This window comes from Theobroma umbraticum, unplaced genomic scaffold, assembly GCF_002168275.2.
Source record: "Theobroma umbraticum cultivar Fairchild unplaced genomic scaffold, ASM216827v3 scaffold_50.0, whole genome shotgun sequence".
In the NCBI taxonomy this organism is placed as follows: Eukaryota; Viridiplantae; Streptophyta; class Magnoliopsida; order Malvales; family Malvaceae; genus Theobroma; species Theobroma umbraticum.
The window spans coordinates 4036139-4059830 of record NW_018397261.1 but is presented as its reverse complement, the minus strand read 5'-3'; the positions used below and the strand labels follow the sequence as shown (position 1 = coordinate 4059830).

General features: G+C 31.5%; 4 protein-coding genes across 4 annotated transcripts; 1 reads left to right on the top strand and 3 right to left on the bottom strand.

The window, feature by feature from the left end:
- Positions 1–2599: 2599 nt before the first annotated feature.
- On the bottom strand, positions 2600–4226 carry LOC110418499 (11-beta-hydroxysteroid dehydrogenase A-like). The gene is made up of 6 exons (XM_021431243.1): positions 4044–4226; positions 3750–3939; positions 3556–3644; positions 3284–3415; positions 2992–3156; positions 2600–2893 (listed from the first exon to the last, which is right to left on the bottom strand). The coding sequence occupies exons 1-6, from the start codon at positions 4224–4226 to the stop codon at positions 2600–2602; spliced, it is 1053 nt and encodes a 350-aa protein (XP_021286918.1).
- Positions 4227–6373: 2147 nt separating this feature from the next.
- Positions 6374–7392, bottom strand: LOC110418405 (uncharacterized). Its single transcript, XM_021431124.1, has one exon. The coding sequence runs from the start codon at positions 7252–7254 to the stop codon at positions 6637–6639; it is 618 nt and encodes a 205-aa protein (XP_021286799.1). The 5' UTR covers positions 7255–7392; the 3' UTR covers positions 6374–6636.
- Positions 7393–12276: 4884 nt separating this feature from the next.
- On the bottom strand, positions 12277–13556 carry HVA22E (HVA22 homolog E). The gene is made up of 5 exons (XM_021431100.2): positions 13314–13556; positions 13171–13197; positions 12941–13063; positions 12654–12858; positions 12277–12483 (listed from the first exon to the last, which is right to left on the bottom strand). The coding sequence occupies exons 1-5, from the start codon at positions 13358–13360 to the stop codon at positions 12463–12465; spliced, it is 423 nt and encodes a 140-aa protein (XP_021286775.1). The 5' UTR covers positions 13361–13556; the 3' UTR covers positions 12277–12462.
- Positions 13557–17361: 3805 nt separating this feature from the next.
- On the top strand, positions 17362–19605 carry LOC110418457 (palmitoyl-acyl carrier protein thioesterase, chloroplastic-like). Its single transcript, XM_021431191.1, has 6 exons — positions 17362–17949; positions 18121–18254; positions 18376–18489; positions 18570–18747; positions 18862–18930; positions 19138–19605. Exons 1-6 carry the CDS (start codon positions 17533–17535, stop codon positions 19390–19392), a joined length of 1167 nt encoding a protein of 388 aa, XP_021286866.1. The 5' UTR covers positions 17362–17532; the 3' UTR covers positions 19393–19605.
- The last annotated feature ends 4087 nt before the right edge of the window (positions 19606–23692 follow it).

The following is a 23692-nucleotide window of genomic DNA, read 5'->3' as shown; positions in this document are numbered from 1 at the left end:
TAAGTAAAATAATGATTAAAATGCAGGAAAGATAACATTGCAGTATTTGGTTTACAAGTATTTTATTGGGAATGTAATATTAATTTTTAAAATTATCCTTAATTATTAAAATACAAGTTTAATATATTTATATTTTTTATTATTAAGTTTTATATAATATCATTTCTTAAATATATTTTTAATGTCATATATTTTATTTTTATTTATTATTATAATATTTTATATTTTATTTTTAATATATTTATATTATTATTATTAATTTTTATATAATATCATATCTTAAATATATTTTTAATGTCATATATTTTATTTTCATTTATTATTATAATCTTATTATTTTATTTTCATTTCTTTAATATATTTTTTATATTATATATTATATTTTAATTTGTTTTACCTATATTATATAAATGTTAATTTTTATATTTTATTTTATTTTAATTTTTTATTCTTATATTATATATTTTATTTTAATTATAACAATATAAAATATTTTTAATAAGATAATAAAGTTGAAGGGTAAAATTATCTTTAAGAATATTACAGAGTACAATGTAATGTGATTGCATTAGTTTTGGATTACAATCACATTACATCCCTTGGCTGCAATGTGATTGCATTGCAATCTTACATTGTAGGGAATGTGCTCCCACTTCCTTCATACCAAACGCAACCTTAATCCAAAACAAGAGTAGGCAAGTGCACTCTTGTCTGCCCGACGTTACCCTAAAAGCAAATGCAATAAACTCTCGACTATTTTCTTTGGTTGCTTTTTCAAAAAAAAAAAATCAATCAAACCAAAACTAAACCTATAACGTACACAATATATATATTAATTTGTTGATAAAATATTTTTTGTGGTTGCAACTTAAATAATGCAAATTGAGCCTTTTTCTATTTATTTGTTTACCTATTTCCTTAACATGATATCAAATAATCAAATTTCATAAAGAAAAAGACCAAAATTACATATTTGAATCTTGAAAGTTCTCATTCAGTTTTTATTAGTTAACAAGACTCCTCGAAAACTAATCTAAATGCTATTTTAAAATTGTTTTAACATTTGATGTAATACTATTTGATTGTGATTATAAATTATGGTCATGGTTATATATATATATATATATTATATTTTGTTGAATAAAATGTATATTATAAGAAGTGTTTCGAGATGACTTCAAATAATGCCTGCCTTAATTTGGAAGGTAATAATGACAACTACCATGCGGCCTTGTTTGATTGTTCTTGTCCCGACGTTCTTGTAAAGTCCCACTCATTTAAAAGCGTAAGAATTACAATCGGTTTAATTGGATTCCATTTGAAAATTTTAAGATGGAATTAATTAAATTTTTATAAAAATATAATCCAATTGATCAAAATATATCTTAACATCGAAATAATTAAAAGTGAATTATATTGATTAGTTCGGTCAATTATAAATTTTCACTATTTTTTCAACAATTTTAAAAATTGTTTGTAAAGAAAAATAAAAATTGAAATTTCTATTTTATGATAAATGAGATAAAATATATCTTTATTTTGACACATTTACTTTAAGATTTTAAAAGATTAATTTTTATTTTATAATGTATTTTACTTATTTATGTTAAATTGTAATCAAGTTATAATTATTCTTATACTTAATTACATTTATAATTATTATAATTTATTTTAAGTTGATATACGATATCTTTTTACTCATTTTACATCATATGTTATTATTTTTATCTTTATTCTCATAGTTTAAGTTAAACTTTAAAAATATTATTTTTTAACATTATATTTTTATTTAATTACGCATAATTATAGTTTTTTGTAAAAAATTTTAATAGGTAATTTGAGGGATACAAATCACTTCTTTATTTCATAAAAAAAACGTAATAATAAAATGTTTGAGTTAAAATTTAAGAAGTGTAATATTACATTTTCATTTAATCACGTAAAATTATAATTTTTGTGTAAAAAATCTTGATAACCAATTTTAGGGATACAATCACTTTAATTTTTTATAAAAATAATAATAATTGAATTTTTATTTTATGGTAAATGATATAATTCTCTTATCATATTCATGATGATTAGAAATTCCCTGCCCCTAAAAATGACTTTTTATTATATTGATTATAAGTAAATATATTGAAAATGAATAATAATAATAATAATGATGATGATGATAATAATAATAATATATTAAACAAAAATAATTTCCCAATTACCAATATAAACCATAATAATAATAATTAATTCTAGTTATCATTCTATTCCTAGAATTAGTACTTCAATCAAATGGTATTGGGGCTTCTACAGATATACTCTAAGCAGTGTCTAGTATACTGTTATTTTTTGATTGCTTTCTGCTCCTGGTTGTATGATTAAAAGAATATTTATCCAAATTATCAGATTCATTTAGATTTCAAAAACTGAAGTATTTGAGACAATGCAAGGAGGAGATTTGAAATTGATAAACCCAACCACCGAAAAGGATTCATCCAGCCTGGATTAGCTTATTCATAGTACTAGCTATTCTAGTATTTAAAAAGGCGGGCATACAGGGATAAAGCTTTCAAACTTTCAACTACAGGGAACATGTGGATGCTAATCAATCTGTCTTGATCTCCGGGGACTGGATGGTAGACGGGTAAAGAAGTTTCTTTGCTCCGGCGGTGAGGTCCAAAATCTTCTTGCTAGGGGCTTCCTGGCGTGGAACCCCTGGACTTGTGAGAGAGAATAATCTGTAACCCCATTCGATCACCTCAGGAAAAAACAATTTCCACAGGTAGGTGGCGCTGTACCATGATGGCTGTGTCAAGGACCTGTCTCCCCTGCACGCGCTGTTCACAATTGCCTGGGCGCACTCGCTAGCTGATGCAACAGGAATTGCGCTCACTTGAACCTATTGATTCCACAAGGGAAAATGTCAGATTTGACATGTATGAACATCCACATATGCCAAAAATATAGCATACATAAGACGAATTAAGGGCGCCTTACATCTCTCATGTCTTGCTCTACTTCCATTTTGCCTTCCTTCGAAAGGTGTCTGTCTCGGGTAATTTCAGACTCTATGTGCCCGGGTGTCACAATAGTTATCTTAACATCACGCCCGAGTTCAATCCTTAATGTATCGAAAAAGGCAGCCAATGCTGCTTTGCTTGCCTGAGATAGCCCTTGAAGCGTTATAAGTACTCATCACAAAACACAAATTAAGATAAAGGGAAGGGAAATATTTTAAGATATGTTCTTTTCTAAACACAAGAATCAGAACAAAGGTGGTGATAATTACATTGTAGACGCTTGTTCTTGGTTCAGGCAACCATGACTTAGCGGAGGACATGACAACGATCTTGCCTTTGCTATTTCTGAGGTGTGGCACTGCGAAGCGGGTGGTGTAAACTGAACCCCAGAAATTTGTGTCCTGATAAGAGGAAAAGGGGCATCGAAACCCAAGAAAAGTGACCAAGTTTAGACCAATGAGAATTGAGATTCATATCCCTCAATTTGCTATAAACAGGACTTGAGATGTGGTAATTGACTTAAAGCCAGAAAATCTTTTACCATTACAGCTCTGAAATTAGTCATATCTAGAGGTGCATCTTCAAACATGCAGACTGAAGTTATACCAGCATTATTCACCAGATGGTCCACTGTATCCAAGAGGCCATGACTTATACAGTGTTGACAATTTTCATACTATAATTAATAGCAACAATTACTAAAAACAGGCTACGTATATAAAAGTTTGCACTTACATCTCCCAAAATGATTGACAGTTTCCTCAACAAGTCGCTTACAGTCATCAACGTTTGAAACATCTGCACGAATTGTTATAACATCAGGAGATCCCAAATCATACGCTGTATCAGCAACTTCTTGCAGCGATTTCTCTCTTGCTGTGAGAGCTAAGCGGGCTCCTCTTCTACCGTACTCATAAGCCAAATGCTGCAAAAATCACAAAGAAATACAACTTTTCTCATCATGACAATTAACTTTTTACCTCCAGCAATTTAAGTTGAGTTTTCTCTATCATGAAACATGTAAATTACCTCTCCTATGCCTGAAGAAGCACCTGTTATGATGACAACTTTTCCGGACACGTTTTCGCTAAAAAGGGAGCTTAACGTGGCGAGGAAGAATTTAAAGAGAGAAAATGGTGGTAAGAATAAGCATAGAGAGAAGAAGGTGAACCAAGGAGCTACGAGGTTCAGGAACTTGTGAATAAGATCCATGGTCTGTTACACGTACAGAGAAGAGAGAATAGGAGAATTAATGTATGAAATGAAATTATAAAACCAATTGAGTATGCAGAGTGCTTATAGCCAAGTCGCCATGCAAGGTTATATGGCAAGGACTTGACACGTTCATTGAGGGCTGACGCAAACCCAACATGGCATTCACATTTGTCCTTTGATTCCCCTCCCTTTGCATGCTTGCTCACTGCCAAGGCACTCTTTGCTTTATGACTTGGCGGCTTGCAAGCAAAGATAGTCTGCTTTATGCCATCGTCACCGTTTGCAATTTCGATAATAGAATATACTCGATCGTCCTATCCCATGAATATCTTTTTTATTTGTCCCATATTAATTTCCGATTTGAAGAGTAATACAGAAAAATCTCTCTTCCTTTTCATTATTACCCCCAACCATAACAATTTACCTTTTCCTTTTTTTTTCAAAGAAAATATAGTTGCAAAAAGTAAATTTATAACCAATAAAAATTAAAATTCAATTCAAACTTTTTAGAATTTTAAGTAAAATTAAAATCAGCTATTGTATATAAGACCAAAAAAATAAAAAAAATTTAGAGTCCAAGAACATTATTAGTTAAGAGTTAAGAGACTACGTTTGCAAAATATTTTCAAGTTCCATGCATATTAACATGATCTTAAAACAAAGTTTGATCTCAATATTAGAAAAATATACTTTGTCAAACAACCTTTTTTAGACCACACAGTTAAGTATTTGATTAATTAATTTATATATTTAGTTAATTGATTGGTTCATGATCTCTGTCTAAAAATTAGAATTTGAATCTCTTTTTTTGCAATTAAAAAAATATTTAAAAATCACTATGACTTGACATAAATGTCAGTTACCTAATGATTAAAAAAAATAATGAATGAGAACCATATATAGATAAGAAACTCTTAACATAATAATTAGAGTTATATGAATAGCATACTAAAGATTAGATTATAATATCATTATAATAACATTAAATTAAGATTACGATACTATAAGTCTAATTTTTATTTAAATGATCAAATTATGTATATATATATATATATATATCATTCTTTTTGTATAAATTCACAATTCAATATATGATTTCTCATTTCATGATATCACTATCCTGTCTATTTTTTTTTTCTAAACCTCTATCACAATACTATCCAAACTACACCTATTTTCTTTTCACCAAAAACCACCACTAACCAACGACCGTCAAGCTCACTACACCGACTTTATCCGTAACCATGTAACCACGTTGCTTAAAACTGTCGGAAACTTCTTGTACGTTGTTTCAAGTTGTATTGGACCCATATCACTTTTCAGCCACCAAATCAGGAAGCGTCACCACCGGATTCCCCATCTTTCTCTAATCTATTGATCTTCGACCATCGGAGCTCCCGTTGGCCATCCCACTAGTCCCCATAGGCCAAGAGACCCATTTCCTTGTTTTCACTTGCCCCCATGCATCGCTGCCTGGTTCTCGTCCTATTAGTCCATGGTAGCTACCATATCATCGTCGAAATCATAAAAAAAGAAAATCAATAAAGATTTATTTAAATTTATTTAAATTTTTAAAAATATTTTTGAAAAAATTTTAAGTATTATGTTTTTTAAAAATAAAACTATAAATCACGTGAACTAAGAAACTAGCTAATCTAATTAATAATGTAATTACTTTGGAGCTGCATTGAAACATGCCATTACTTGAGTAATTTTTCTGTCGTGTAACTTTTTCTTTTGGGCAAAAAGAGAAATCATTGCCATTCAAACAAAGTATATGGACGGTGCAACTTTTTTGTTTGTCCAATTTAATTTTAGTCCCATAGAAATTTCGTGGCTTCTTCCTTCTGCTTTCTGGAAATACATAGCAATATCCTACGGAATCTGAAAATTCATTGCAGAAATGGCAGCTCAAATTCTTCCGTTGATCATCCCACGCTTCGATTTTTTGTCATTCCTCATGGAAAAAGGAGTGGGGTGCCAGTGCTAGTTGCCCTCCCAAGCTGAAATTACTGGATGTTATGGCACCTGGGATTAATTAGATTGGGTTCCATTTCTTCAATATTATGTTCTGAGTTAGATCCTTGAAGTTGAGCATTTCTGTAGTTTATTATAAACACGTGCGTGATCAGAGACCAATCTCCTTTCAAAGCCAGAATTTGGATCAAGTTCATGTGAGTAAGAGACTATACTGGTAACTATACTTTCCTCTATACAAGAGATAAAAACCAGCATCAGCTCCAGTAAGTTACAGAAAAGAAAGTACATCTTGGAGGTTCATTTAAGAAAATTAAATACTAAAAAGCTAATATAGCTTGTCATGGTTCCAGGTATAAAAGTGGTTTAATTTTCTTCTGTGCCCCATATTATATATTTGCATAATTCTCTTTCCCCTTATTCCCTGCTACTAATTAAGTAGTAATCTCGCTTCAAGCTTCCTTTGCCTGTTGACCCTTGCAATGAAATCATCAGCCCTTTTCTTCAATTCTTCAGTAGGCAAAATAAGCTCATGTTCTCCTCCCAAAGCTTGTTTTCCCCTCTTTACTTCTTTAATTTCCTCAACCAGTCTTCCCCTTACTGACACCACTTTGCCTCCAACTTGGCAAGTCCACTTCAAATTCTCTTGATCAGAAGGTTTCATTTTCTGCTCTTTCTTGAGTTCCAGGGTGGAAGAATTTCGAAGGCTTCGACTTCGATCAACGTACTCATCATAGTACGCATCCCCTGGAAGAGAAGAGCCTGAAGCCAAAAACCTGGATTCTCCAATGAGAAGAACAACAATAAGGTTGCCTACGAGGAACAAAAGCTTGGGGCTGTATAAGATTGAACTCATCTTTGGTAGAGAGATGAAGAGAAAGCCCTTCATTGAGGAACACAAGTAGGGAAACCAAAAAGGGCTGGAACAGATTACACTACCAGTAAATGCTACGAAGGTGTAGAGAAAAAATTTGTCAAGAAGCTGCTGCTTCTTACACTTCTTGGATTTCTTGATGGCTTGAAACTTTTGCATCATGATAGAGTCCATTCTATTTCTACGAAAGTGGTTAACGGGGTGTCTAAGGGGGTATTACAATAATAGAGCTCACTTCATCATCTGGTTAGAGAACCAGAGACAACTGGGGATGAGTCCAGAGGAAAATTTAAAAGAAAATGAGGTGGATTTCCATCTGCCTGACCCTAAAGCATTACAATCTGTGGATTATATAGCCGGGGAAAAGGAGGTAAATTTCGGTAAGATTTCCACATGTTGCTTTCTTCTTTTTTTTAAATGGGAAGATGACTTTTTGAAAAGCTACGGGAGATTTATTAGTGTTTTATTATTTGGCTACTTTATTTGCTAGGGTAGCTCTACTTTTCCCCCATCAGTTTGTGGTTTTGAGTCTTTCACGCTAACAAATTCTTAGAATAGAAGGCAATCTGCCATTCGCTTGATTGATTCTACCATGCATCAGTCTCCGTGCAATGGTTTCTTATTTCATTTAAACTTCCTTAAGGCCTACAAAGTACCACATTAAAGAACAAGTCCACTGAAAAAGCATTCATGCTTTCTTTTTCATTCTGGCGGGCTCAATAGAACGGAAGTGGGGTTTTAGCAAAGAAGATCTTTAGCTTTTGCCTTTCATAATTTTATTTGTAGAGGGCACGTTCTCCACTAGAACTCACGTAAAGGGCAGCTAGTGTAGTACATGGGAAGTGGGGCAATGGGGCATAATAAAAGAAGAGAGGCATGTTTGGATATTCTTTAAAAGAAGAGAAAATGGCTTGCAAATCTGATGTAGGATGACTAAATTCTTGCTCTGCTATTCTGGATTAGCTGAGTCTGAAAAATGGATAATATTTGCTGCACAGGTGCTTTCCTGATAACGGTTCTCAGATAGTACAGAGTGGATTCCTTGATCCTCTTTTCAAAGTCACTTCACCGGCCATGGACTGAAAAATCCTACTTTAATTGATTCTTTAAACTTTAGGAAACATGTAACTGTATTTCCCTGGTTGAAAAAGGAAATTGTATATCATGCCGTAATTATCGGTAATCTGGAATATTTGAAAGCAAATAAAACCATAGACCTGAGTTCGAAGATTAAATTGTAACTACATATCACAAGCATATCTTCCAAGATCAAGGGCATCGATTGAATAACCTGCAACATATATATATATATATATATATATATATATTTATCTTCTTGTGCTCTGAGATGTGAGAACAATTTACTCTTACTTTGTGCCAAAAAGAATTGTGGTATGGGAAATCGCCATCAACGTGCCCGACTTGTATTCATGCTTGGTAACATCAAGAGCGTGCCTATGGCTGAAGTAACATACCAGGCAGTGATTGATTCTTGGAATACTATTACATTACCTTCGGTTTATGGAATAGAGAAAAATAAAATAAAATAATTATTACAGGATAATAAAATAAAATAAAAATATAATTATTACGCTGTTTGATATGATAAATGAAATAGAGTAGGAATAATTATTTCAATTTATTACAATATTTAGTTGGTAAAAATAATTTTGAAATAAGAAAAGAATAGAAGATAAAAAAACAAAAATATCTTTTATTATATATATTTATTTTATTTTATTTTATTTTTAGATATTAATATTTTATTTATAATCTAATCATTAATATTATAAAATGCTAGTATTTTATTTATAATTTAAATGTTATTATGATTATTTATTTTTAAATTATTTTATTTTTAATATTAATATTATTTATAATTTAATCATTAATATTAAAAATAATCATATTTAATTTATAATTTAGTTGTTATTATAATTATTTATTTTTATTTTATTTTATGCTTAAATATTAATAATTTATATTTTATTTATAATATTAATAATTTATAATTTAAATATTAATATTTTATTTATAAATTAATTAATTTTTTAAAACATTAATATTTGATTTATAATTTAAATGTTATTTAGATTATTTATTTTTATTTAATTTTATCTTTAAAATATTAATAATTTTTATTTTATTTTAATTATTAATAATTGATCATTTAACTATTAATATTTGATTTATAATTTAAATGTTATTTTGATTATTTATTTTATTTAATTTTATCTTTAAAATATTAATAATTTTTATTTTTGTTTTAATTATTAATAATTGATCATTTAACTATTAATATTTTATTTATAATTTAAATGTTATTATGATTATTTATTTTTATTTTATTTTATTTTTTAAATATTAATAATTTTTATTTTTGTTTTAATTATTAATAATTGATCATTTAACTATCAATATTTTATTTATAATTTAAATGTTATTATGATTATTTATTTTTATTTTATTTTATTTTTTAAATATTAATAATTTTTATTTTTGTTTTAATTATTAATAATTGATCATTTAACTATTAATATTTTATTTATAATTTAAATGTTATTATGATTATTTATTTTTATTTTATTTTATTTTTTAAATATTAATAATTTTTATTTTTGTTTGAATTATTAATAATTGGTAATTTAAAAATTAATATTTTATTTATAATTTAAATATAATTATGATTAAAATATTAATCTTTTAATTATTTTTTAAATTCAAAATATTTTATAATATGTAATTAAAAACTTAAACATTTTAATATAATAAGATTTATTTTTTCTCTATTTTCATTTTCATTTTTTAATTTATATTTTCACCTAATAATTTAAAAATTAATATATTTTCATTTTTAAAATAAAATTAATATTTTATTTATAATTTAATATATCATAATTAAAATATTAATTTTATAAGCTTAAGTTTGTAATTTTTAAAAATAAGTAAGGGCATTTTAATTCAAAATGTTTGGACTTTATTCCCATAAGTGTGAAATAGCTAATACGGTGGTACTAGTTATTCCAAGCTATTGCCAAGTTTTGAGGAATAGCCATTCTTTCCTTCTTTCAAAAACAAAACCGAACGAGGAGGGAAAATTTTATAAGGAATAGAGAGTGGTTTCGTTATTCCCCTAACCAAACATGCCGTCTGGTAATAATTCATGCTTACAAGAGTAAGGAAACCGGTTAGCTGAACCAAGTATGCAAGCTTACGTCCTTTTCAGTTATAGAGCAACTTTATTAATAGTGCAAAGTGGCAAGGCTTGCTAGATTTATGTGGGGGAGTTAACTTTTAGGGCGGATTTCATCAAGCATTTTTTAGCTGGCCTGCTCTGAAAATTTGAGCAATTCTTCTTCAGTTTCACAACCCTTTCCTTGACTGACTCAAGACCATTTGTCAAAGCTGCCATTGTTGATCATAAGATTGCATTGATTGGCATATATATGCTTTTGTTAAAGAAAAGATTGCAGATACCTTCTGGGAAGGATCCAGACACCTCAAATCTGGTTAGTACAGACCCACAAAGAGAAAGTATCCCATGAGTGCATGATTTTTAATTTCTTGCATCTGATCAGATCAGATCAACTGATAATTGGTTAGAAACAAGTGCCTGATTATCAAATGAACTGATCGACGTGGTTTCCTTGACACCAGTATTTGTATTGCTTCAACTTGGCCTCAGAACGGGAGACCCGAATCATTGTTCAACAGAGATTTCTCTTAATTATTTATTAACAAGTTGCAACAAGGTGCATTGAAGCGTGAAAGAGGCTTTATATTTACTAAATATAATATATTAATAAAGCAAACCAGGATTTCTTATAGTGTGGGGAATAGATGTGAACTTTATGGTAATGAGCCAAAAGGAAATATACTGATAATGCGTGGCTAATTAGTATTTTAGTGTTATACATAACTAAACAAGGACCTATATACTAATTTTTCTGAAAGTTAAAAGAGGAAATTTCAAAGACCGCCAGAGGCTTGGCTTTTTTCTTTTGTTTAATATATAATATAAGAGTTTTGGCTTTTGAAGACATTGATACACTTTATTTCATGGACATTGATCGATGCATATGCTAAGAGATACACGAATGCATGTGCAAAGGCATGTGTGTACGTGTATGTACAGTTCAGTACAAACATCTATACAATACTTAATGAATGGAACCAAAAAAATGGAAAAATGATAGGCTAAAGGTTAGAATATGAAGGAAATGGTGGAATGTACAGGCTGAAAGCCATATTGTTGCTGATATAAATGCCTTCTCAGATGTAGATCTACAACTTATTCTGACAGGGCATATATAGGCATGGCTGCTACTTTTGTTCATGTTGATTCTTTGGCTGCAAGCTATTTCTGGAAATTCATGCTTGCACCAGACATACAAAACTCCCTAACATTCATGGAATGAAAATGATTGATGAACTCACCCGGAAATTCATGGGGCCATAAGATGTTGCATACCCAACTAAAATCGGTTGGATTATAATTTGTGTCATTTCATTAAGGGGTGGCGACGGTCGACGGGGCAACCTGGAGTCGTGAACTATGAGAACAGCATCTTTTAAGTTTAACCCACCTTTAACTCAGGGCTTGTTGCCACTGTTTAAGGCCCACGAAGTAAAAGAAATCAGCTTCGGAGAAAGCCTCATCTCGCACTGGGCTTAAGTTCCTTCTTAGAGCCCGCATGGCCGGGGTTCGATGCGGTGGGAACCACACCGCACCGTGTCGCCGTGGCGTCCAGCGAAACGAGGCTTTAATATACTAAATGCTGAAACTTTTACCGAATTAGGCTATTGCACTAAAGATCACGACTGCCCGGAGAATTACTGTTTTGCTCTTTTTAGTCATTCAAAGGCCCCAGTCAAAAGTTTAGATTAATCTCTTTTTCAAACGAACAAACTAGAAAAGAAAACCGACCAAAAATAAAAATTTGGAGGAAAGGGATATAGGAATAAAAGAGGACCCGTAGCAATACAAATTTTAGACTTTTCATTGATAGTTTATATTCGTTCAAACCATTCCGACTCTTGAATAACGCTTAATTCACTTTGAATTGGTAAGAGTTACTAAGGATTGTAAATGCCTGTCAGTTTCATAGCTTACAGTTTTTGAGTGCGAGGATAGTTGTTAATTGCTTGACAATTGAATTGAAATTTGGGTGGTCAGTCATTATCAATGAACAGGGATTAACTCACAGACAATCAAAGCTTTGATAATCTCATTCTTAATCATTACGTGTCAAGGTTCCTGCAAGCCATACACTTGTCCAAGGGGTAAGCATTTACAACCATCAAAGAGAAATCACCAATCAGAGCTGAAGTGGAAAGCAAGGAACATAAAGATCCCAGCAACCGAGGCTACCTTCTTCTTCTTCAGTAAGCCTCTTGCTCCCCCTGCCATCCACATCAACAACAGCCCATCAGAATAATATTGGCGAAAACTCTAGTGTTGCTTCCCTCTCCTACTTTCATGTAGCTAATATTCTTTTAATGGAGAATTACAGTGTGTGTTAAATATATAAAAACTCCAAACGTATTGTGACTGCATAGATTCGTTAACTCACTTTCTTGGGGACGATGAACTGCACAAATTTCTTCTTGCCTTTCCCATTTGGAGAACCGCTATGGTGACCCTGATGTTCTCTCAAAATTCCGTATTTCTTGATTTGCTCTCTCACAAACTTTTCGTATATGAAAGCTGCACCCCTGAACTGTGGTAGAACCAGCCATGCCATAAACAGCAGCTTCACTGAGTACCAAATTGGTATCCTGCAATTCCATTATCGATCCAATTAGAAACCAAATTTGATCATACCTTCCTTTAATTCTGTGTAGACAAGTTCTTAATTACCACTCTAAGACTGATTGGAGCACCATCTCCGTCAGAGTTAGCAACGAATATAAAATCCAATATGCAAGCCACTGCTCGTCGTCATCCTTGGCCGGGCTCTCTATAGCTATTACCGACGCATATCTGATATACAAAACAATATATTTCAAGAAAACAAGAATATTAAACACCCACAAAATAACCGAAGAAAAAGTAATGATAAACAGAAAATATTGCTAAAATTTCCTTACAAGGGGTACAGCAACATCACCACAGGTCTGCAGGCATGACAAATATATAAAAAAAATCAGATATAAAGTTCAATTCTTCATACAAAATCAAGGTAAGCATATTAGTAGTAAAAGACAAAAGATGAAGTCTAAAGAGAAATTACCCAGCTAATGAATGAAGGTTTGTGAGCAAAGCCCAGAAACGACCCATTGTTGAGTTTTCAGCCCTTTAAAATTTTGCTTCTGGGGAAGTGTTTGATGTTTGCAAAGAGATAAGCAGAGAGAACACTGGTGGATAGGACAGAGTGAAGAGTGAAGAAAAAGTTAAATGAGAAAACGGTTTGTGGTTCGTTGATATCAAGACAAATTCGAGGGAGAAATGACTGAAGATGAGGTCACATATTTATAGGGAGAAGTGGGTACCAGGTGGCAAGATGAGAGCCAGTATCAGATTCTGGCTTGACGTGTGGAAATAGATTAAGCACCGTCCGATCGTAGCGATCCACTGCTTTTCATCATTAATTGATCGCCGGACCTTGCTATTTTTTTATCTTGATTTGTTTAATGTTTTGTTTGTAATTTGTGGGGGGATTAAGTTATAGCCGAAGTTATGGGAATCCAAGGGGGGAATTGTTCTTTCCCCAAAGTACAAGCCACGTGTTCATGTGTTCGATGATGAAAGGCCGGTGACACACGCCATTATCCACATGGATCCAAATGTAAGACAACAGCTTTTGTCTCTTTTTCAGCTTTTCATTTCCTCTGCTTTTGCTTCTCCTTCCGTGTATCTGGGTCTCGGACTGGACTTTCCAACGGGGAAACCAGGAACTAGGAAGCCTGCCTGCAAGCACGTCGAAAATGGGTTTCTGGGCGCGACCTGGATTGAATAGGCCGGTGTCAATGCTGAGCCCTAAACCTAACCTACACTAACCAATTGAGACAGAGGCTGTTTGCAGTTGGAATCAAGAAACGTGAAAGTCCAATTCAAAGCTGGGAATTTTGATTTTCACCCCTACTTTGTATATTTCTACTAGCTAGTTGTAAGCATCTTAAATGGTATTAAATGTTCACTTTCTCCTCCTTCAATAATTCACCACTGCCACTTGAGTCTAGAGATTGGCGTAACTAAATTCCACCACAATTGTCCTCTCTAAACTAGTGAACGTTAATTTATCAAAAAGTCTATGATTTAAAATTTTAAATTTCAACAAAAAACAAGTTCCAAATAATTCAAATACATACATAATAATAACATTCACCCAAATAAATAAAATAAATTAAAACAAAAACTCCAAACTACCTAATCCAATGTAACTTGATTCCAGACTAAAAATATCATACACAACCCCGATCTATCTCACCCAATTACCACATCTACTTGCGTAAATAATAGAAGCTTTTGTACTTAAGAGAAATTTTGTTATTAAAAAAATAAATCTTGAATGTTTGAACCACTTCATGAGACATAAATATTGATAAAATTCATGAAATACGCATTTTGAACATGAAATACGCATTTTGTCTCGCACATGGCGCATTTTATGCAGAACTTTGATGGATTACTTTAGTTGCCAACCAGCAACTTGACAAGATAAATGGAACCTTTTTTCCACTATTAGAAAATATAAGAACTTCTAAATAAAAGAAAGAAAGAATCTGATTTTGAGGTGTTTAAATAATTTTTTTAAAGGATATTATGTCTTTAGGATACAAAAATGCCTCAAAACTCTTAAACTGAAGATATTGATGTTATCACATGATTAACATGATTAGTAGTTGAGGTAAAAGATTTAGGTCTCATTTGAAGCAACTTGTTTTGGTTTATTATAGAACGAACTCAGTAACTAATTTTGAAGTTTAAATGATATGAAAATTTTTAAAAAATTCAATTGGTCAGAAAATTTATTATTTTGAAGAAATCGATGTTACTTTGATTTGTTGGAATTAAAAGAAGTAATTTTGACAACAATATAGGTAGAAAGTATGGTCATGTCAATTGATGATTCTTGTTTCTTGTTAACTTCTTTGTAATCAGTCCAAAGGTAATGTAAGATTTCTTAACTCTCACATTAGCTGCAATGTCTTTGAAGTAATTAAGAACAAATTGCATTAAGAGCATAGAAGATCACAAGTTCATCTTCACTTAAAAAGTGAATTCACCAATGTAAAGTTCATTAGTAACGTTTTCAGAAGTATTCCAAAACTTGTTAGTGTTTTTGGATTTGGTAAGATTTTCTTTCAAATTTATCATTCAAGATCTAGACTTGTTAACATGCAACTTATTAATTGATTTTGACCTAAGCATCAAAGGAAGTTTCAGCAGAAGCAAAAAAAGCACAACACTTTCTGTGACGAATGAAATAATGCCGTAAAACAGTAGCTGATGTTGTCGGATCTAAAACAGTACAGGGAATTGAAACTTGGTTGTGTTGGGATGTTCCTGCGTGTTATATGGGTGGATTTTTGAACAGCTTAAGCAACGTTTGCAGATGTCTATAGGTTGATCTCATCTGCAACCAGGTTAATACTTTTGTCTTTTCTTCACTCATGCAGAGCAAGTTATACAGGTCACTGAAAGCTTGTAAATGTCATCTGCACTGCTGCCCTTCAAGGGTAGTTTTTGTAATCTATAACTGATCAATGGAATTTCAGTCTTGCTTTTATTCTTAAAAAAAAAAAAAGATTTCATTAATTGGAAAAAAGAAGTGTAGGATTGGACAGGGTTGTTGAAAGGCAGATTGTATTTTCTGAGCTTAAGGAAGACATGATTGATGAAGAAAAAAAAACGTAAAATATTATATGCTGGCTCTCATATCATTAAAAAACTCAATATAAGAAATTGAATAAGAAAGAATACTGTTTTGGTATTATCATTTCATAATGATATATTTGTTATAAAAAAAATAAAGATCTTCCAAATCATATGATCTTTAGAATATCATATTCTGGAGGAACCTAAAAATTTCCATTAAGAGGTTCAGTCATATGTTGCATTTTCCCTTGTTACCATCCCGTAAGGGGATTATGCCGAGTCCTGGCGCCTATAAATAGTTTCTCGTAAGTTCCGTCAGCTTGGTTGACTTTGGACAAGGCCTTCTGCTAGGCCCATCAACCTATCTCGACTAAGTCCAAGTTTTGAATAAAATTTTTTGCCTTGGGCTCGATCCAACTGAGACATAATTAGATTAATGAAATTTTAAATTTATTCTGAAAATATTAAAATCTTTAATATAAAAATATTACTTGATATTTTTAATAATAAATTTAATTTAAATGGGCTTACCTCAAGCATGAGCCTAGTTTTTAGAGGTATCAATTAACTCGACCTAGCCCAACCCATGAAATTTTGGTAACGTGTAATGTTGATGAAAATTTTTCTAGTGCTAGGATTAGTGGTGTAAACAAGTTTAAGTTATTCATCAATTATTTGGACTCGACTTAATGAAAATGAATGTTGGAATTGGATTCGTTCATTTTCAGCTCAAACTTGACTTATTCATTATCAAGTTAAATTTGAGTTTTATAATATTCGACATGAGAGATTTATAAGTCTAATCAAGTTTTTAAATTTTTAAAAATAATTAATAATTATTGTTAATAAAATATTATAATAATTACATGCTTTTAAACAATATTCAAGTGTTGAATTCGAGCTTCGAGCTTTTATTCAAATTGATATTTACTAGTTGAAAACTCAAATACAAAAAATTAAAGCCCAAGCCTCAAATTTCTTAATTGAGACAAGCTCAAGTCTAACAATGTTGTATGGGCTGGACTCGACTTCTTTACACCTTTGGGCTAAGGAATGGATAACCTACACAATCATTTTTCCAAGAAACCGTTTCTTCGTCCGGCTTTGAAGCACTCTATTACTGTAGAGGTGCCCCAATTTTCTAGCACACATATAGCACTAATTAACTAATGGAAGAATCATTGAATGAATGGCTCATCCCCAAGACATGCAAATTTTCTATTAGTAAAAATGAGAATGCTCACCCTCAATAGAACCATGCACCAATGCCACTCGACTGCTCCCCTATTTGCGTGCAAGCTAACGATTGAGGCTTCTCGATTTCTCCCCCACCCATTGGAAGTGGTTGAGCGGCAAATTGCATCTGCTCCTCTAGTAATCTTGTTTCTATATACCCACTCGCTTTTTAGAGAGGATTTCCCGTTTCTTCGCGGTTAATTTGTCTTTGGCTGTTCCAAAAGTTGTTGAACGAACTAATTAACATTTGAGAATTATATTTTTTTTTTATTCAACAAGGATGCTGGAGCTAGGGAGCTAGGCACTGCCATCTGTTTCTTTTTCCGAACTTTCAAGTTTTGCTAGCTTGACTTTCATTTTTTGTTCGCGGGTGAGCAAATGCGAGGCACTTACCAATGGCATCAATGGCCAAAGCAAGCAATGTAACTTCATTATTTCTAGGGGGTGCATGCAAGGAAGAGAATAGGAAGAATGAAGCCATGGCGAAGTTGGGTTTTTATTCTTCATGGAACTTGATCAAACCGAAACGGAAAGGCCTTTTGCTAATTGCAAGTGCTAAAAATCCTCATAATCTTGACATGATCAACGGGAGAAAAGTAAATGGAATTTCTGCTGGTGAAGCTCCATATACGGAAAAGAAGAACACTGTGTTGATAAAAGAACACGTTCCTTGCAAACAAGCCCAAGCGGCGAGTTTGGTTGGAAGGTTTGTGGAAGATAGGCATGTCTACAGGCAGACCTTCATCATCAGGTCTTATGAAACTGGACCGGACAAAACTGCCACCATGGAAACGCTTATGAATCTCCTTCAGGTTGGTTTTCTTTATACCACTATTATACAGCCTTTTTTATATATATTTGTATATATGCAAACAATTCCCACTTTCAAGTTTCATCTGCAAAAAGCATAGAATGATAATATGGTTATATGAATCTTTTCTTCTTGGGAGACAATAATTTTGTTGAAAGTGTATGCAATGCAGGAAACAGCTTTGAATCATGTAAGGAGCTCTGGTCTTGCTGGGAATGGCTTTGGGGCTACCCGTGAGATGAGCCTTAGGAAACTCATATGGGTCGTCACACGCATCCACGTTCAAGTGGAGAGATATAGCTGCTGGTATCCCTATTATCCCGATCGATACACCGATATTTGTAATTGTTATATACTATTAATGTTCCTAACATAAAATTTGGTCAACTTTGCATACAAATCAATCCTGAATAATTCGATCTGACAGGGGAGATGTTGTGGAGATTGATACTTGGGTTGATGCAGCAGGAAAGAATGCAATGCGTAGGGACTGGATAATCAGAGACTACAATACACAGGAGATCATAACAAGAGCAACAAGGTGCAGCATCTCCAATTTTTTCCCTCTGATAACAAATGATTACTGCCTCTTATTAGTTAACTATTTTTATCCCCCCACAGCACATGGGTGATTATGAACCACGAAACACGAAGATTAACCAAGATTCCTGAACAAGTTAGGGAAGAAGTGATTCCATTCTACCTAAACAGGATTGCAATTGCTGAAGAGAAGAACGATATTGGAAAGATTGATAAGCTTACTGATGAAAACGCTGAAAGAATACGGTCTGGCTTAGCTGTGAGTTCTAATTACAATAGTTTTATTACCCCTCTGTGCTTTTTATTGTTCGCGCCATTTTCTGAGAATATTATTTCCCTGGTTTTATGAATTGCCTTTTGTCTCGCAATCCAGCCAAGATGGAGCGACATGGATGCCAATCAGCATGTCAACAATGTTAAATACATCGGATGGATTTTGGAGGTACAATAATTATCCCTAATGTCTAAGTCCGACTTAATTATATAAGACAACGAAGTGAATGAACAAATATCACAGTTTGTGCTTTGTTACAAAAAAACAAAACAAAAATGTTAAGAGGACGTTTCAATTAATGAGGCAATCACCAACTAAGTGAAAACTTGTATAAGATGAGGAGGAAATTACAAGAATTTACCACCTGATATGCAGAGTGTGCCAATGGATGTCCTGGAAGAGCATCGTCTGACGAGCATGACCCTGGAGTATCGACGTGAATGCCGGAAATCCAATTTGCTAGAGTCCTTGACGAGTTCAACTGCTAACGTGACTGAAGATTCAAACAACAATTCTAATAATCGCAAGGCAGACTTGGAATACACACATCTGCTTCGCATGCAAGACGATATGGCGGAGATAGTCCGAGCTAGATCAGAGTGGCAATCGAAGGACAAACACAGCTGGTGATTAGAGTGACAAATCCACGGTCTTTTCTTTCTTTTTTTTTTAATTCTTTTCGTTTCATTTTCTTCTCGTCAAGGCGTTTGCCTTTTTCCTTTGCTGTAAGATATTATTCTGTGTAATTTACATCTTCAGCCTATTCTTTGTTCCTTTTTGACCATTTTTTTTTCTTTTGAAATTTGATGTTTTATTAATCAAAAAGCTAGAATGTCATGTTGAATCTTGAATTTAATATAATAAAAGACTCTTTTTGGCATAGAAGCTAACATACAGTACTCGGAATTGTGACTACAACCCAAACCAAGCTACTCAAAACTAGATGGTGTTGCTTTGTTTTGTAGTAAAATATTTTTTAAAAAATATTTTTAAAACTTATGTCTATGTAAAACATTCTATGAATCAACAAAATTAATTATAAAAAATATCTTATTCCTTTCATGGAAAATGTCTTATGACCTTGAGAGGTGTAAAACATTTTCAAGAAAACAACAAAAACACTTTTAGACCAAAAGCATGTTTAGTTTGATTTTTTTTTATTTAAAAGTTATTATAAAACTCTTATGAAAAATAATGACTTTTGCAATTAAATTAAAATTGCTTGATAAATTTACTTTTTATAAGTTATTTTTTATAGATAAGCTATTTGGAAAAATAATTTATAAAAACTCTAATTTTGATTAAAATTATCATAAAAAGTATTTAATAAATAATTTTTTATTAATCATAAATTTATTTATTTAAAATAAAAAAATTAATTTTATTTTTTCTCTATTTAAATTAAATTTTTAAAAATATAAAACGAATTTTTATATAACGTAAAGTTTATAATTAATAATAAATCATAAAAAAAGAGTTCCTCAAATAACAAATATTATATACACCATCAAGAAGTTAAAAATAAATAAACATCACATAATTGTCATACTAAACAATAAAATGAAAAATATCAACCAATAAAAAGAGTTTTCAAATCCTAAAAAAATAGAAAATAAAATAAAAATAATAATACCTAAATGCAGTTTTAAATTTTGAAATTTTCTTCTCAATTTTTTTAAGAAAAAAAAAACCTTAGAATGATAATTTACAGAAAGGGAGAGAAGAAAGAGAGTTCAATAGGGAGAGAAAGAGAGGATATTTTTTGAGAGATGATTTTTTTGGGAAAAAATAGCTTTCCTAATAAGCTAATGTGTTTTTTTTTTAAAAAAAAAAAGCTTATAATTGGAGTTTTTTTTAAGCTCTTTTTTTTTTATTTTGTTTTTAAAGCAACGTTTATGTCAAGAGCTTCTCACGAAATTTTGTTTAGCTCAACTTTTGCTTTTAAATAGTTGATAAGCTAAAATAAATAAGGCTAAAAGGGCACTGAGTTTATGAGTATAAGTTTGATGAATATTAATATTTAACTTAAAATATTAAAAAAATAAAAATATTAAAATTTAACTTTTAAAAAATTAATTTATAATATTAATATTTAAATTATACAACGCCATTAAAATTTAAAAAAATAGTTTTTTAACGAAACCATTCATTACAATTAAATTTTTTATTTATAAATGGAATAAATCTTACTAATAATTTTAATAAAAAATATTTCAATGATCATCATTTAATGAATATAAATTTATAATAGGTTTAAATCTTACTGATAATTATAATAAAAACTATTTTAATTATCGTCATTTAATGAATACACATTTATAAGTATAAGTTTTGGATATCTTACATAATTTATGAATATTAATATTGTTATAATTATGATAAAAAAGTGATAAATTGCAAAAAATTTTGAAAATTAGAGTTTATTTTCATTATAGATATGTAGTTAAATGTTTTGGGAAATATCAATTATTGATTTTGTCCATTTTCATTTCCTTTCTTTTTTTTTTGGAGTGAATTTTCTTTCTTAATTTTGATCTCAAATTAATAAAAATCAAATATCAATATTATTTTGTAATCCATTTCTATTTATTATTTTAATACCTAAATAACTCCACTATGATGGAAAATATTTCTTATAAAATAATCTAAATAATAAAAAATATTTTTCATAATTTATCTAAATAATAAAAAATATTAAATTTTTTTAAAAACAATTTACGTAAAAAAAAATTTTCTCTTGTGAGTCATTTCTCGATTACTAAACAGATCTTAAAATGTAAATCCCTCTACATTGATAAACTACACTCGTATTAGACCCAGAGTTGTTTTGGAGCAAAATACATGACCCAAACTTGTCTACACCATTTTAATTTTGGAAAACATTTGGCCCAAATAGTAGGTGGGAAGGGTGTATGTACCACGTACAGCATGGTTTACTCCCAAGTTTGTTGAAGGAAATCTGCACTTCTAATCTGTAAGTATAAAAGTTCTCATACACAATATGCATCACGTGAGTCAATAATTTGTAGTTTGCAATTAAAAATTTTAGTATATACTAAGCTTGTTCTTGATGTCTTAGAAGCCGTTTTAACATAGTCCAGATTGGACCTAACATTTACTAGAATCGTTTTTTCAGTGGAATCAAAGCTTTTTTGGCATCTCAATATATTTCTAATATGGGTGTGGTAAAAATTGGTAAAACCCAAGTTTTGTTTCACCAATTAACGTTTAACTAAAAGGTACAAGTTCAAAAACTAGACCAATTTGATCAAATATGTTGAATTGTGACCTTTTTTTTTTATTCGAAAAAGAAATATCCCAATCTTGCTCTTTAAGCAGAGTAATGCATACCTACATCAAATGCCTGTGACTCACCTCTTGACAATGAAAGTGTTGGGCCTTGGGGAATAAAAAAACACCCATGGTGGCCATTGTGGAAAAGCCCTTCAATCTTGTCTTCCACCAGAATGGGCAATTTTTCATCATGAGATTCGTGTGTCTAATGTGCATAAAATTATGGGCCTAAGAGACCTAGCATGACTCCAACTCGAAATGTCAAACCCTGGCGCTAATTTATGACTAAACAGTAAAAACAAATGGGTGCATTCCCCCCACTAACAGAGGTCCTCTTTGCAGTCCAAATAAACTACAAATTTTTTATCGTCTTCTATAGTAAGACTAGCTTGATTCCTATACGCCTCTATGTATAGGAGGAGAAGCAACCTGAGCCATTATTTTCTGTCTTCTTGAACCTACTTTAGGGGACCCAAAAAACCGAATAAAAAAAGCAAACTTTTCACCAAAGCCATTGATGTGCATATGCTTGGACTCTCCGGTTCCTTTCATTTCTTCAAACCTAAAAAAGAGAGAAATTTGACCACAGAATATCCCGTCAATGCGTGATCAATGCAAGTATGGAAAATTCTGAAGAAACCAATGGTGCAACAACAAGCAAGATATCAATCCAATAGTTAAATCATATCATCATGAGCTGAAAACTCTCGTCCTTTCTTTCTGGCAATTCTCAATCAACCATATATAGTTTGAGAGGACATGTGACCCGAAATGATTGAGAATTAACTTGTAAAATATATTGATTCTAATAAGTTGAGAGTTTCAATGATACTAATAAAGTAATACTCATTTCCTTTTTTATTCCTTCCTCCATTATTTTATCATCTAATATTCCCTGATTTAAAAAAAAAAAAAGGCTAGGGGAAGCCTTGGAGCAAATTGGGAGACAGGAATTTTTCAGTTCAGTATTTGTATTGGACATACCCAAATCCCACCTACTTAAGAAATAGTTTCTCTTCCCATTCTTGACTCCTTGTGCGTTACACTTGTCCCAATAGATCCCACTTCACAGAGGCATTAATAGCAGGCTACAAGACAAATGAACTAAAGATGATACTAGGTTTTCAGTTTTAATCACCCACCACCAATTCCCTATTTCAGCAAAACCAATTATATTCACCAAAGAGAAGCTAAGACAAAAATATACTATATATTGCCTAGCTGGTGGAGGAAATTCAGAAGCAAAGAGATTATTTGCAATGTTCACTCGACATTAGTAACTATTATCATATACATTAGGGTTGGTGTCCTATACATATGCCATTGTATTGAGACTTTTCAACTACAATTGCATGGAAATGAATTTGCTGAGATTTTTCTTTTTCTTATGTAAATTAATTAAGTTGAAGTTATAATGCCCTCTCTTGTAGGTTAAATGTTACAAAAAGAACTCCAAGTGCTAACCCTACCACTCCTACCCATCATTGTCAGTCTCCAGGACCAATTTATGACAAAATAACTATATAACATTTCTGTAACGCAAAGAAAAGTTGTATCGTGATGCTTTTCGTAACATCAACGTGTTCCTTCATGTTTCTTTTATCTTCTTTCTTATCTTTCCCTTCTTTTTGTTTCT